We start from the raw sequence: 14,542 nt of genomic DNA, 5'->3' as shown, positions 1-14,542 counted from the left end.
ATACCAAGTAAATGTAGAACTTTCAAGTGATTGGACAAATAGTTGCAGGCACAGGGCCACATTCTAGGCTATTGGCCCACATCTTGAAAGAAAATGAGCCACATTTTGTCTTAGATCTCCTGTCCCATCAAACATTTTGAAATCTAGTTGGGAAAAATCAGAAGGGAATGGAACAGCATCTATCCATGCTGGATAAGGTTTTATAATTATTCGAAAGTTCTCATCATCTTTTTCTTTGACTTTCTTTACTTGTCTCCTCACCATATCATCAATCATGGCCATGAGCATTGGATTTATACCACCACTGGTTAGATCAAAGTAACAAGGACCACTGCCTCCTGGGGCTAGTGTGCTTTGTATGCCTACGGATGTCCCCACAACAGGTTGTGTCATTTGTTTGGGTGCACTTCCTAGTCCTGTCATTTAGGCCTGCAACTGTTGCATTTGCTCCAATATAACAGCCATTTCCCGTTCTCTTCTCTCAAGTTGGTCTTGTAGGGCCACCACTTTTTCCTTGAGACCTTGGTCTTGTTGGACCTGCGAATTTTCACCTTCTTTTTCAACCTCAGTCATCATAACTGCAACTTTATTGATATCTCTCAATTCATTGTTTCTAATATTCGTTGAAACAAACAAGATAGAATCATCTTGTTCGTACAAAGGATTATCAACCCCCACAACATTACTCATATTTGAAGCATCTGATTGCGATGCTTTGTTTTGAGCCTCATGGGTTATGGACCTTGTTACAAGCCCTTTTCTTATTCCCTCCACAGATAGTTCAATCAAAGTAAAAATATTTCTCAAGGGTTGCTTACCCTCCTCCACCTTTGACTTTCCAACAAAGACAGGACTTTCAATTTGTTTTTGGCATTCATCTTTCGAAAGAGCCCTTTCAATAGCTCCTATAACATTTGTTGCCACTGTTCTTAGTTCCAGTTTCTTTAAGGCCTTATTTCTTCTTCGCCTTTGTCTTTTCGAAACGGGACCATTTGATGACATATCAAGTCGAGCCCCTAGGGGCATAGAAGGAATCGTTTGCGTTTTTGCAAATTCCTCATGAATTTTCAAAACAGTCCCTACATTTTTAGAGCGGACCAATTGATGTTGATTCAAATCCCGTTGGGCCAACAGGTGTTCCTTATTCGAACCTTGTCAGGCCAACGGGTATTCCTTATTATGTCGGACCAACGGGTGTTCCTTATTCGAACCATGTCGAGCCAACGGGTGTTCCTTTGGCTCCTGAGAGTTGACTGAGATTTGGTTTGACTGATTTTGTGCTCTGAACAGAATTGTCGGTTCGTAGGCCGCAACTGTTTTTTCAACAACAGGGACCTTTTTTCCATCAACAAGAGGTTGGATCATTACCCTCATCCTAATGGCCCTAATGATAGCCATGTTTTCAGCAGAGGCTTTCTTCTGGGCAGACTCCACCATTTTAATGGAGTCTTCTACCTTTTTGAGTAGTTGGGCCACGGTATTTTTTTGTTGCCCCTGTTAAAGTTACAACAAAAGTCGTAGTTACAAACTGATTAGCCTCATTTGCTTGAATTAGAAAGCTCTTCGTTCGGGCTGTGGCCCTTACAGTTGCGTACTGCTTTGACGCTTTCACATAATTTTCAGTAATCTTTCTCAAACTTTCAACTTTCTGGAGAAGTGTGACTTTCTTCGTCACACCAGTTACCTTCGGGACAGCCAAGAGCTTTCGCTACGGCGCCCCTTGGGTGATGAGGGAAAGAAGTGCATCTTTCCAGAATTTCACTAGTTCTACCTTTGGGACAGCCAAGAGCATTCGCTCCGGAGCCCCTTAGGTGATAGGTGCTATCTCTACCCTTGGTGATTTCAGAACCACTAGAGTGTAGGTTTTTCTCTTGACAGTTGCTTCAACATTCCTATAACAAAAGAATACGTCAGTAAGTTTCAACTATATATATATATATATTTTGTTCTTCAAAAGATGGGAGGAGAAATAAGTCCTACTGGGCGTGCCAGAATTTGTAGACACAGATTTTAAAACATGAAGTGTTTCAACACATTTCAAAATCTTATATTACAAATGTCCACTGCTTAGTTTTTTGGACTAAACAGTGTTGATTATTTGAATAGCAGGTTCCGATTTTCGATCTGTATTCCAGATCGTTAATTACACATTTTAGATAAATGAAACCTCCGATTAATGAAAAACAAAATAAATAACATAAGACAATTTAAGAAAAATAAATATTTTATTGAAATTGTTATGGGTTTTGAACCCTCGAATACAAAGTACAATTCTTTGGTTTAGAACCCTTTATCTATTCATCGTCATTCTGCATTTGTAACGTAGTTTCTTGAATTCTCTAAACTTCTTTTCTTCTGGCTCTTGATTGATTTCTTTCTCTCTCTCTCTGATATTCTTACTTTTTTTATTTTTCTGATCCCCATCTTGTGTGATGGTCCTCGTATTTATAGAGGGCCATCCAGGTGATAAGAATGTCTCATCCTCAATTTGAATTCAAACTGAACGATAGCGCCATTTGAATTTTGAATAATAGCGCACTACAACAAAAAATGATTTTTACGACGCGCAATGCATGCCTTAAAAACCCTTTTACGACGTGCAGGCGCACGTCGTATTATGACCAGTCATGGAAAGTTATTCACTTTTAACGACATGCTTCGTACGCCGTTCAAAACTATTTACCGATAGATTTTGTGCGTCGTCGTTATTTTTTCTACACATATTATAGTACGTCGTTAAAAACTATTTAACGACAAATTTTGTACGTCGTTATTACTTTTTCTACTATTTTTGCACGTCGTTAATTGGTGAGACAAATAATGACACTGATTACGCTCCGTAAAATATGTAATACGACTTATTATGCCTGTCGTAGAACATACAATTTCTTTTTAAATTCAGCAAGTTTTATTTGACCAATTTTGTACAATCTAACAAATATTACAAACAAGCATTACAAAACATTAATCAACCACCAAAACATTGTTTGAAACATCAAAAAGAAACTATATCCATAAATTATAAACATTCAACAATTATCTATACATTCCAAACATTCAAAAATTATATCCGTAAGTTCTAAACTGTACAAAAAGTTTAAACCATCTAAAACTATGTATATCTAACTTTCTAAACATATCGACAACTTTTAAGATTTATCGAATAAATCTAGTGATTGTGCGACCATACACCTCCACAAAAACTCCAAATCAAGGTTTTAAAAAGCGGCCGCAACCGTTACGTAACGCCGTTACGTAACGGTTTTGGTGGTTACCGCCACCCGTTACGGCCGCTTTTGCAGTGTGATTGAGATTCACAGGTGTGTTGACCGTAGCGGCCGCTATAGCGGTCGTAACGGTGCCGTAACGGCCTGTTACGTACCGTTACGTAACGGTTCCGAACTGCTTCTTTAAAAAAAAACATAAAAAAAAAAATTGAAAATAGGGAAAAGGTGATAGAGAGAGAGAAGATGGAAGATGAATAATATGTTATTGAATTGTTGAAGCTGTAAGACCTATAATATTCTATTCAGCTACTATCAGTCAACCATTTTGTTTGTTTGTATGTATCTATCTATATATTATTTGAAAATCATAATAATAATGTGATCATTATCGATTTGGCTTGATTAAAAAAAATATATATATATATATATATTTAGACTCTTATTTATTCTTACTTTTGTCTTGGTTTATCTTATATATAATAATTAGTGATTGATTTTTTTATAAAATATCTAGAAAACATAACACCTATAATTATATATTAATAGATATTTTACACATGTCAATTTTTATTAATTTATTTTATTTTTATTTACAGGTTATCTAAAAAGAGAATGAATATTCAACTGATCCAAACCCCCCAAAAAAAAATTCTTTATAATTTATTTTTTAATTTTTATATGATTATATTAGCATGTCTAATTTATTTTTTAAAAACTATTCAAGTTAAAATTTGCATATGCTTCTACAAGTATAATAATTAAAAAATAAATTTATACGTCTAACTCCAATAATTTTTTTTTTTACCACACGTGTAATATGGATTTATGACATATAAAGTCATTAATTAGTAAAATAAAATGTAAAAAACTCAGTTTATAATGATTTAAAAATATGAAATATATTGAATCATATTTAAAAATTTATAAAAATTGATCAATATTTATTTTAAAACCCAATAAATATGATTATGGAAAAAAAATATGCGTATCGGTAAGTTTTTTTCAAATTGTGCGAAAAATAAAAAAATTCACGGTTCCGGTTACCGCAACCGTTACGCTACGGCCTTTACACCCCGCAACCGCAACCGCGGCACCGCCACCGTTACAGCAACCGCAACCGCTTTTCAAAACCTTGCTCCAAATACAAATCTGGCGTAAATCCAAATCTCCTCACAATGTGATCAATAAATGAAAGTGGGGTCAGAGAATTCATCTTCCTTTGAAGAGTAGATAGCACCAGAAGCTCCATTCTCTAGATTATCCTAGCTTCAAACACAAACTTTGATTCCTCCACCTAATCACAACACAGAAATAAATCAATGAAAACACAAAGAAATAAATCAATTCCTAATTAAGCTTCCAAACTGACCATAAAACAGCAAATAGAATGGAATTCCAGATTTTCCTCTCCAGTTTTGACATTTACACCGGCCCACCATTGGGGTAAGTCATTAACAAAACCTGGTAATGCCCAAACTAAACCCATCATCTAATAACATGTGACTAAAGTAACCAAACAAACGGACAGTGCAATAACGCATGATCATCAGATTCCACCTCAGTCCTGCAGAAAACAGAAAGAACAATAGCATTATTTTTGAGAACTCCAATCCTTTGAAGATAGCTGGATGATTTGATCCTCCTTCTCCATGCCAACCACCCAAAGAATTGACCTTTGGGAAGGGCAAAACATGTGCAAAACATGGTTCTGCAGCAAATCTAATTACCTAACTAATATTCCAAGCAACCAAAAAGAGATGGTCAAAATCTAAGAATTTAATTAGAGGAAAAAAATGCAAATTAATATGAGCAATATTGAATTGAGGACCCGAAATTCCCTATTGATGGGTGATGCAAAAAACTGTTGAAACTATATCCTATAAATAATGTTGGTTGAATGAAACACATTCTCTTCTATAATCAATGTAGAATATGCAGTTTTTTGAACTCTTGGAGATTGCCCCAATCCATCCTCAAAACCTGCTGAGGATTGTGAGTTTTGGTATTGGTAATATATAGGCACTGTATTTCTGCCGAGGGTGGTTAAAATCTTTAATCTCTTATGACAGGTACAACAGGATTTGAGATATGGAGAGGACATAAATAATAAGAGAAACGGATGAGGAAATAACAACACATACTTGTAGATTTAGTGACCGTTTCCGAGAATCAAGTTCCTCTGGGGTGAATTCAGCCTGATTGAAGCAGTGATAGAAGCAATATGAATGTTTTTGATCAGCAAGCATTATGAATGTTACAGAAAATAAACATAATCATAACTAGCGTATCCATTAATTTATTATTTGTTAATTCTATCAAAATAGAACAGTTTGTTGATGCTTTTGAACAAATTAATGGATAGGCTAGTTCCATTGATTGATGAAATTGTTACAAAGGTGAGAACTTTATAACATTTTTTCACTCAAATAATTAATGTGCTTAGAATAGTTTGTTGGATGAAATTGATTGTAGTGCATATAGTTTGTTAATATTGTTGGAACAAATTATTCTTGTATTTAAATTTTTAATGTATGTAGTAAAACAATGGGAGTTGATATTTCTTGTAGCTGGAGAAGAGCAAGTAGTAACATTGTTTAGTGTAATTGAGTTGAGTTTGGTTGTTTTGTTTTACTGAAAAGAGAAGAAGTATATTTTTAGGTTCAAGAATTATTTACCTCGTTGTCTTCAATTTGGACTTTGAGATGGTGCTCCTTAATTTGTTACTGTTAGCATGAAATTGAGTAGTCACTATTGCGGAAAACTATGCAGAACGACTGTAGAAAGGAGAAAGGCAATACGAAGAGGTACACTTCCATCCTTTTTTCCTTGCTTTTGCTATCAGATTTTCTTTTTAAAGGGTTTCAGCTTTTTCTCTCACCACTGGAGTAAATAAACATCTATGTTACTTCTTTTTTTTTTTTTTAAAAAAAAAAAAATTATGTAAGCATGGTAACAAAAAAGTAGCAACACTAATCTTCTAAAAGGGGATGTGTAAATCTCTTTCCTTTAATTAAGGGTGGTGTTCCAGTGAAAAAAATTGCCCATGTACACCACGTGGCAATGCCACATACCAATCACCAAATACCGCCACCATGGTTGTCTCTTCAAACATCAACTTAAATGACGGACCCCACTATATAAAGAAATTGCATTCATTTTGCGCACCACATGCTCTATTCAAGTCCACATGGAGGGTAATCTGCTTGACTGGTTTCACCACTGATCCTTTACATTTATTTATCTAGAAAACATAGATTTTTTACCAATAGGTTGCTGTAAAATTTGGTGTTACAACTCTCAGCCTATTGTTTTGTTCTAATTTTCTTTAAAAAACAATGAAGTCCTTTTTTCACAAAAATAGTAAAAGATTTAAGCATTATGTGTAAAAAGGCAGCAAGCCAATCAACCCCAAAAGCTAGCTATTGAGGTGAGGGTGCCCTCGTGCTTATATATTTCACATTTACTTACTTAGGTGATGTGGGACTTGCTTCACAGCTATCAAATTGAATATTTTGGGTATCAGACAGGAAGCTTTGGGTCTGCAAAAAAAAATTCTTGCTCTTTCTACTAGATTATTATCAAAGAAAAGTAATGCTTTTATATTTGTTGATCAAAGAAAATGACTGCTTTTAGTGTTTGCTTTTGTATTTTCAAACAACACATACAAAAGGGCTAACGTACAAAAGCAATCCTACGATCAGGGTTTATGTTTTTTTATTTATTTATAGTAATGCTATACAAACAAAACCTTTTTTACAAACTTAGCTTACTAATTGATGTGGCAGATGAGTTGTTCCCATAATTTAATTTCAAGGGTCCCATTTCAATACCAAGGCTTTTTATTTATTTATTGTGTGCCATACCGGTTTTTGTAAAGAAATTCGGTAAATTTTTTTTGTTTGCTATTAAAATCCCTTTGAAGTAGATATAACATGTGTTTGTTATTTTTAAATGGTTCATTTTCTTTTACATTTCTGGTTTATGTTCTTAAGTCTATATTTGTTGCATATATCTTTAAACGTCATAAGACTGTACATCAAATTCTTTGGTAATTAATGATGACCCACAATTAAAGACACTTTTTTTTTTTTGGATTGGAGTTGGATGATACTTTATGATGAAGCCTTTTCCTTTTCCTTGTTATGTACCTTAAAGAGATTCTGTTTTTAGTATGATTTTGCCAGTATGTTTATGAATTTAATTTATTTATTTTTTTGTCTGTGTATATGTGTACATAGGTATATATTATTTATATGGGTTAATGGTGCTATACTAGCTTAAACTTTTAAATTTTTTGTTAGTGAACCTTGGCCTACTAAACTTGAGTTTATCGGTTCAAGACTATGGACAACCAATTTGTATATTTATGCCAAATGTTAGGTATGTACCCTATCTAACCTTACCCAAACACCTATTAACTGCCAAACCACCGTTAATGGGCACTAATTGGGTGTTAGTTTTGGTGCTTTAAAGCAGACCAATTATTTGTAATTTTGTGTATAAAATATTTCTAACAATTGAAGTGAGTTAATATGCTTTCATTGTTGTTGGATAGAGATTCTTGTTTTTGATAAACTACCACTACAACAAAAAAGGGTTTTTATTGCATCAAACTAATATTATGGTAAGAACTAACAGTACAGAAGTAGAGATCATTAATACCTGAGTTTGGGCATCATCACTAGTAACAATGTTTCCCACTGTCCTAAGTGCGAGTATAAGAACTGTAGGCGATGGATGATTTGTGAAAAACAAAATTTAGTTAGTTAGTACTATTTTTACAAATCTGACCACTATAAAGAGAATAACACATAATGAAATTTAGCCCTAAGAAAAGAAAAAAATATTCCACTACTTTGCAAAAAAAGGAGAATATACACCTTCTGAAAACAAACCCAAGAGAAAGAGAGAAAGAGAGAAAGAACGAAAATAAGAGTAAAAAAGGGAAGATCACTTTATAGGGTGGAAGGAAGATCAGCATACTTGCATGATTATCTCTTTCAAAAGTTTCTAGTGGGGGTCTCTATCAAAATTAGTCAAGAAAGTCCAGAGGGCATGAGCCTTTCAAATGATTTCCAGTAAGCTTCAATTCTTCCATGGTGTGAACTTGATAAACAAATCAAATATCAATAACCAGGTAACAGTTCTCAGTGTATTTAAGAGAATGAAAGGAGAAAAAGTTGTCCATAAACATATACATTTTAAAAAATCAGCAAAACAGGCAAGAGCACACGCCTAAATGCATTATAAATCTCATATAACAATATCATTTGAGATTGGAGCAAAGAATTACCAGCATTTACTAAGAACTTCACTGATGGACCATTGGGACACTTTACCATCCATAGATAAAGGTCTTTATGTTTTCTGCGCTGAAATTGTAGAAGAAAATGTAATCAACCCCATGAAAAAGACAGTATAAAATATATTACTCTGCTCTATAGCTCCAACATGTTTCAATCCCCAAGCATCCTTCAAAAATGCAGTAGCACTAGTTACTCTATACAATATCAGAACCCACACCTAATTAACACACCAAAACATTACAAAAGAAAGTGAAACAAACTCAAGTTCCATGAATGACACTGACTCAAAACATATTCTGCTGATTCATTTGATAATCCATCAGTGATAAAAATAAATAAACAGAACTAAACACTACACTACTTATTACTACCAAAAGAGAAACAATTAAAACAATTACCTCAAAAAACAAGCAAGAAGAACAGCCTTTGAGTTCAACAAGCTCATTCAGTGTTGCACCTTTACTTGCTTTAGATTCAAACTTGTTATCCTTCTTACAATGGGGCAAAAGTGACACCACATTCAACATCAAATGTCGATACCTATATACCATAGAATTTATAAATGTCATTGTCATGGACTAATACCTCAGAGGCCTCGTTTGGGAACCCTTTTTTAGCTAAAAAGTCAAAAAGTTATTAAGGCCTCGTTTGGGAACCATCCTTTTTAGCCAAAAAGCCAAAAAGTTACTAAATTAGCCAAAAAGCCAACAGCCTATACCAAAAAGTCAAAGATTCTCTTTTGTCTCTACTTTTTGCACATCTTTTCGTAAAAAGCCAAAAAGTCATCCCAAACATACTAATTTTTTTAGCTCATATTTTAGCCAAATAGCCAAAAAATTACTAAATTAGCCTGTTCCCAAACGAGGCCTAAATTAGCCAAAAAGCCAACAACCCATATCAAAAAGTCAAAGATTCTCTTTTCTCTCTATTTTTTGCACATCTTTTCGTAAAAAGCCAAAAAGTCATCCCAAACATACTAGTTTTTTTTAGCTCATATTTTAGCCAAATAGTCAAAAAGTTACTAAATTAGCCTGTTCCCAAACGAGGCCTGAGTTTCAACAAAAGGACCAAAATTGTCAACAGAATGATGGCTTTCTGGAAAAAAAAGGAGGTGGTCGTGGCATCTGAGGTACAGGCTGGCTATGATCATTGTAGAGTGAATCTGAAGGCCTACCCAAATAAACAAAGCAAAAGTCGTTAGATACTCAAAATAAACTGCAATAGAAGACAATAAGTCTTAAAAATGCTATTTGTTATGTGGAACAAGTGAGAGAAGGATTAGAATAAAATTGATAGATGGGTGAAGAGAAATGTCGTCCACACACAGATAATTCAATAGAATGATTCACGATCCATGAAATAACAAAACACAGCCAATACGAAATAAAATAAAATGAAAAAACACGATGACTTTTAGGATGCAAGTACAGTAATTCTGAATAAATTATACGAACTTGCCAGAACGTGTAGTAACCTCTCTGCTCGTGTCCACAAGGCCAGAACTTATATGGAAACTTTAAGAAGATCTTCGTGTACACCATCACATCACATTTCTCAATGGCCTCCATTTTCCACCTCTGTTTCATAATTTTATTCATTTTTTAATTTTCGAGTATATAATAATAGCAATAAAGGAGAAGATCATGTCAGCAAGCATTCTTAGGTGAAGGGACCACAACCAAACAACCAAGCATGTAGAATAATTTTAAAGTATTGTATATATTTTAAAATTATGTGAAGATGTTATACATGTGCATTGGTTCAGCAACTTCCTGCAAAGAATTTCTACGCACAGAAGCTCAACCATTTAAACAATCCATAATACGTATTTAGGCTTTGATGAACCTGTGGTCCAGGAGAATCTGTCAAAGTTAAGCACCTGCAAAGAGCAAAGAAACAAAGAGCGAGATTAAAATAAAATATTGCAGCTAAAATATATGGAATAAAATAAAATATAGCAGCTAAAAAATAACGAAACAAAGAGGGAGATTAAGAGGGAGACTAAAAAAAAATGAAAAAATACAAATGAGAAAAGAAACAAAGAAAGAAAAAATAACAGTTTAGATTGACTTGACAAACTTACATAGTATGAAGTAAACAGACAAAGTTTAGTTTCAATTCTCAGCTGTGTACAAATCCAATCTCAATTGTAAGCAAATTCACACAAATCGAAAAATTAAGTTTGAGTTTTCATATTTCAATTGTATAAGCAAATAGGGTTTTCTTCAATCCACGTCAATCAAATTAATTACAAGAGGCAAAAACTGCAGGTTTAGCAAATCAAGGTGAAGAAACTCTTGCCAGGTTGAACAACGAAGGGGCAAAGATCTGAGAAGTTGAAAATTATAGTTAGGGTTTGAAATTGGGGGAACGAGAGAGAGAGAGTTTACCTGATGCAAGAGGTCTGAAATCGAGAGGATTAGCTATGGTGGAGTGCAGATGGCTCCACGCACTGCTACCGAACTTCCTTCATCTCTCCACCGAACCCCACTACTGCTCCAACGCTGCTCCTGTTACGTTTCGTGTTAGCCACCTTCTTCGTGTTTGCTCTCTGCCTTGGTCAGTTCGCCACCGACCTCACGGTGGGGAAACAGGGCGGCGCCACCACGCTGTGAGACATTTTTGGTGGTGGTGGTTTTGAATGGTGGCGTAGGGTTTGTGCTTGTGTGAATGGTAGAGAAAAAGAGAAACGGATGGAGTGCCAGAGTGACAAAAACAAGTTTGGGAATACTAAGTGTACTTTTAGATTTTTTTTGTATTATGTGTAGAAAAAGTAGAGAGAAGATGTTGATTGATGTGACCCAAAAAAGATAAAAAGATGAAATAAGTGCACTTTTATTGGTTAGCCAAACTTGATCATAGTGAGTATTTGTGTTTTTTTTTTTTATATATATATATATTTTTTGGGTGCTTGGCGCCTGAATTTTTCATTTTCCCACTATTTTTTTTTTTTTTGATCATATCTTTCACGCCAGCAATTGCATGCCATGAAAAGTTCAATATTTTAAATGGTTGACGTTTTGTGTGTCGTGAAAAATAAAATTTTTAACGATTAATTTTTTGTGTCATAAAATATTTAATATTTTTAGCGGCTGGTGTACACATGTCATATATAGTTGATGTGTTAACGGCATGTCAAATGCAAGTCGTAAAAAGTTTTATTATTTACGACTAATATTGCAAGTCGTAAAATTGAGAAACCATGGCTTGCATTTACTGTATGTCGTTAATATGAAGCCGTAAAAGCTCAGTTTTGTTGTAGTGGCGCCATCTGATCAATCGTATATCTGATTAACCGGATTGATCTTTGGAATTTCATCTTGTGTGGTATCCTCGCTGTAGGCTCTACAGGTGTCATCTTTCATAGGCTTCACGTGTCACTTGAGCATCTTGAATGACGCTGTTGAGATGCAACGTCGTTTTATTTATGCACTTCAACAGATCATATTGATCTTTTGGGAAGTGATTACCAACAACTTTTTTATCATAGACTCTGTACGTGTCATAAATTTAGTTGAAATTTATGTGTCAGCAGACTCTCAATACTGTAATCCAAAATTAATTATAGATATAGAGAATCCTCATCCTCATTAGCTAAAGTGAGCAGAATTTGTATTTGTTTCTCATGATTTACATGGCTGCTTTGATTTTTTTGTCCAAATATTTACACCGAAACCATCCAAAATGAGCAACAAAAGCCAAACCCTTCAAATAAATAAATAAATTTGAAATAGATCATATTATATTATCAAAGAACAAGGAGAAAAACTAGGACAACTAGGAAACAAAATAAATTAGTAAACAAAAAAAAAAAAAAAAAGAGAAGAGAAAGGAAAGGGGAGAGGGAGTTGAAGAGGATAGAAATAAGAGAAAAGAAGATGCTAAATAAATTTAAATGAAAACTCCTTGTTTGGTTGTTGGGTTGTTTGTGGTTTTTTTTTTTTTTTTTTTTGGGGGTGGGGGGGGGGGGGGGGGAGCGTGTGAAAAATAAGATGCCAAATACTATGTAATGAAAATTACTTACACGAGGAACTTGTGAGTTTAAATGTGGAAAATTTTACATACATAAAACTAGGTTAGTATTTTCTTATTGATTTTATGTTTAAGTTACAAGGTTAGAATCTAGGGGCACTAATGCTGAAGCATGAAAGAAGCCACAAAGGTTTGGTCTGTATTGTATCTAATCCACCTTTCCTAGCTTCCGTAATTAACAGGGCAAACATTGCATAATGTACTTTTAGATAGAATTTACAACCTAGCTGGAAGTTATAGGCCTTTTTCTGATCTTGAATTTGTGCTTCTACGTATTGTGAAATCAATGTGACCCACTCTGCACAACAAAGCACACATTTCATTCTTATTGATGGACCCATCAAGAATGGAGTGTTAGGGAACCCCTTGTAGTCGGCATTTGTGTTGTACTTGGATTACTTTCTGGTACATCTGTGTTTGCACAAATTCACTTAAAGAGTTGTTCTTTTTGAAACATTGAACTTAAATATAAAGACGCACCTTGTCTGGTTGGTTTGGTGGCTTGGCAATGTATGTTGCTACTGCTCTTCTGAAATCAGAAAGCTGACAGTGATACATCACAGACTGTCTTACATGTTACACATGCATTCGTCTCACTTATATGTCAGAAATAGATCGTGGCCTTTACCTGTATATAAATCTCACTAAATGGGTTTCCCCATGCAAGGAAAGTACCATCTCTCAATAGAACTACATTTAGGTCTGTTGAAGATTTCCAGGATGATACGAAGTTTAGCAATACTTAAGCTTCTAAGGAAGATGCTAACGAGAATCCTCAGACTGTCCAGCAGATCAAATACCAGTGCTGGTAACAGTGATTATGATGATGATGACGCAAGTTCACTGGCAGAGGATCTACCAGAGGATGTGAAAGAAGGACATTTTGTGGTTCATACTGTTGATCATGGTGAACCGAAGAGGTTTATTATAGAATTGGGTTACTTAGCTCACCCTGGGTTCTTGAAGTTGTTAGAGCAAGCAAAGGGGGAATTTGGGTTCAGACCTGAAGGAGTTCTTGTCGTTCCTTGTGGGACCAATGAGCTTAAGAGGATTCTCGAGGACAGGAAAGAGAAAATGGGATGATGTTGGATGAACCTGTAGGTCTGCTATTTCAAAAGTTGCAAGATAAAGATTTGAGTTTCATCTTGAATAAATTTTGAGTTGTACTAGTTTGTTCCCTGTTCTCCAAGTGGTAGAATTGAATATTCATTTGCATATGATGTTTGTATGTGTTGTTGAACATTTGTATTGAGAGTAATGCTAACTTCATTATTATATTTATTATTTAGTTTCTAGATGTACACATTATACATGTATGGGTTGATTCAGGAATAAAAGTAAAGAGTCATTCATGTATGTAGTTGAAAGGTTGTAAGACTATTAATTATATGGTTCATGTACCAGTCTAGGTGTATGGTTGGTAGAACCTATATTTACCCCATGTTTTTCGTCTTTGTCAGTGTGTTGAAGTATAGTAAAGAACTAGTTTCATTACTCTCATTTTGAGTGTTGCTTTTCATTTCTTCTTACTTATTCAGATCTTGGTTTACCTTTAATTGTCCTGGAAGTGTACAATATTTTTTACTTGTACTTTTCGAGAGTGTTTGATCTCTCAAATTACATGTTAATTGATTTTCTCGCTACACCCCAAATTAAAAAGTTTTGAGAGCAGCTTGGCCCAATAGTAAACCTTGGTGTTACCGTGTGATTCAAGTCAAGGAAACATGTTTAGAAGTGGGGGTAAGACTACGTACATCTTGCCCTCTCCAAACCCTGCTTTAGCAGGAATCCTGTACACTGGATTGGCTTTAGTCTTATTGGCTTTAGTCTTAGGTGCTTGTATTGTACCTGATTTTGCCCTAATTCTATACTTTTTGTGCTGAAAGCTGGTCAATATTTCATTTAGTGGTTAGTTGTACCATGAACTGCGAAACTGGAGCATGTGTGCAACAATATCAGGTGCTTGAAAAGCGATCC

At 34.7% G+C, this 14,542-nt stretch overlaps 2 protein-coding genes across 23 annotated transcripts; one reads left to right on the top strand and one right to left on the bottom strand.

Annotated features, from left to right (window-relative positions):
- Positions 1-4,167: 4,167 nt before the first annotated feature.
- On the bottom strand, positions 4,168-11,252 carry LOC114268045 (ribosome biogenesis protein BRX1 homolog 1). 22 transcript variants are annotated; one of them, XM_082891657.1, is made up of 12 exons: positions 10,924-11,251; positions 10,283-10,412; positions 9,988-10,110; positions 9,252-9,703; positions 8,932-9,073; positions 8,521-8,599; positions 8,211-8,333; positions 7,890-7,951; positions 5,903-6,107; positions 5,369-5,422; positions 4,597-4,791; positions 4,168-4,521 (listed from the first exon to the last, which is right to left on the bottom strand). In XM_082891657.1, exons 4-7 carry the CDS (start codon positions 9,326-9,328, stop codon positions 8,260-8,262), a joined length of 372 nt encoding a protein of 123 aa, XP_082747783.1. In that variant the 5' UTR covers positions 9,329-9,703; positions 9,988-10,110; positions 10,283-10,412; positions 10,924-11,251; the 3' UTR covers positions 4,168-4,521; positions 4,597-4,791; positions 5,369-5,422; positions 5,903-6,107; positions 7,890-7,951; positions 8,211-8,259. The 22 variants fall into 22 exon arrangements, with proteins under 22 accessions (XP_082747783.1, XP_082747778.1, XP_082747766.1 ...); XM_082891652.1 differs by lacking the exon at positions 9,252-9,703 and having other exon boundaries at positions 9,992-10,110; positions 10,924-11,252; XM_082891640.1 differs by lacking the exon at positions 9,252-9,703 and having other exon boundaries at positions 9,992-10,123.
- A 1,961-nt stretch (positions 11,253-13,213) lies between these two features.
- On the top strand, positions 13,214-13,648 carry LOC114268059 (protein SMALL AUXIN UP-REGULATED RNA 12). Its single transcript, XM_028209159.2, has one exon. It carries the CDS (start codon positions 13,214-13,216, stop codon positions 13,646-13,648), a length of 435 nt encoding a protein of 144 aa, XP_028064960.2.
- Positions 13,649-14,542: the final 894 nt, after the last annotated feature.

This window comes from Camellia sinensis, chromosome 10 (genome assembly GCF_055761805.1).
Source record: "Camellia sinensis isolate YWXY chromosome 10, ASM5576180v1, whole genome shotgun sequence".
Lineage (NCBI taxonomy): Eukaryota > Viridiplantae > Streptophyta > Magnoliopsida > Ericales > Theaceae > Camellia > Camellia sinensis.
Note: the sequence above shows the minus strand (reverse complement) of the source record. Positions and strands in the feature narration are given on the sequence as shown.

Bases quoted from the DNA above. Each gene is read 5' to 3' on its own strand.
- LOC114268059 (XM_028209159.2), top strand. From the start codon at position 13,214: ATGGGTTTCCCCATGCAAGGAAAGTACCATCTCTCAATAGAACTACAT.
- LOC114268045 (XM_082891636.1), bottom strand. The intron at 9,074-9,991 runs GCAAGTTCGTAT...TATGGTATATAG, and splicing joins AGAGGTTACTACACGTTCTG to GTATCGACATTTGATGTTGA. The intron at 8,600-8,931 runs GTAATTGTTTTA...CTACAATTTCAG, and splicing joins CTTCTTGCTTGTTTTTTGAG to CGCAGAAAACATAAAGACCT.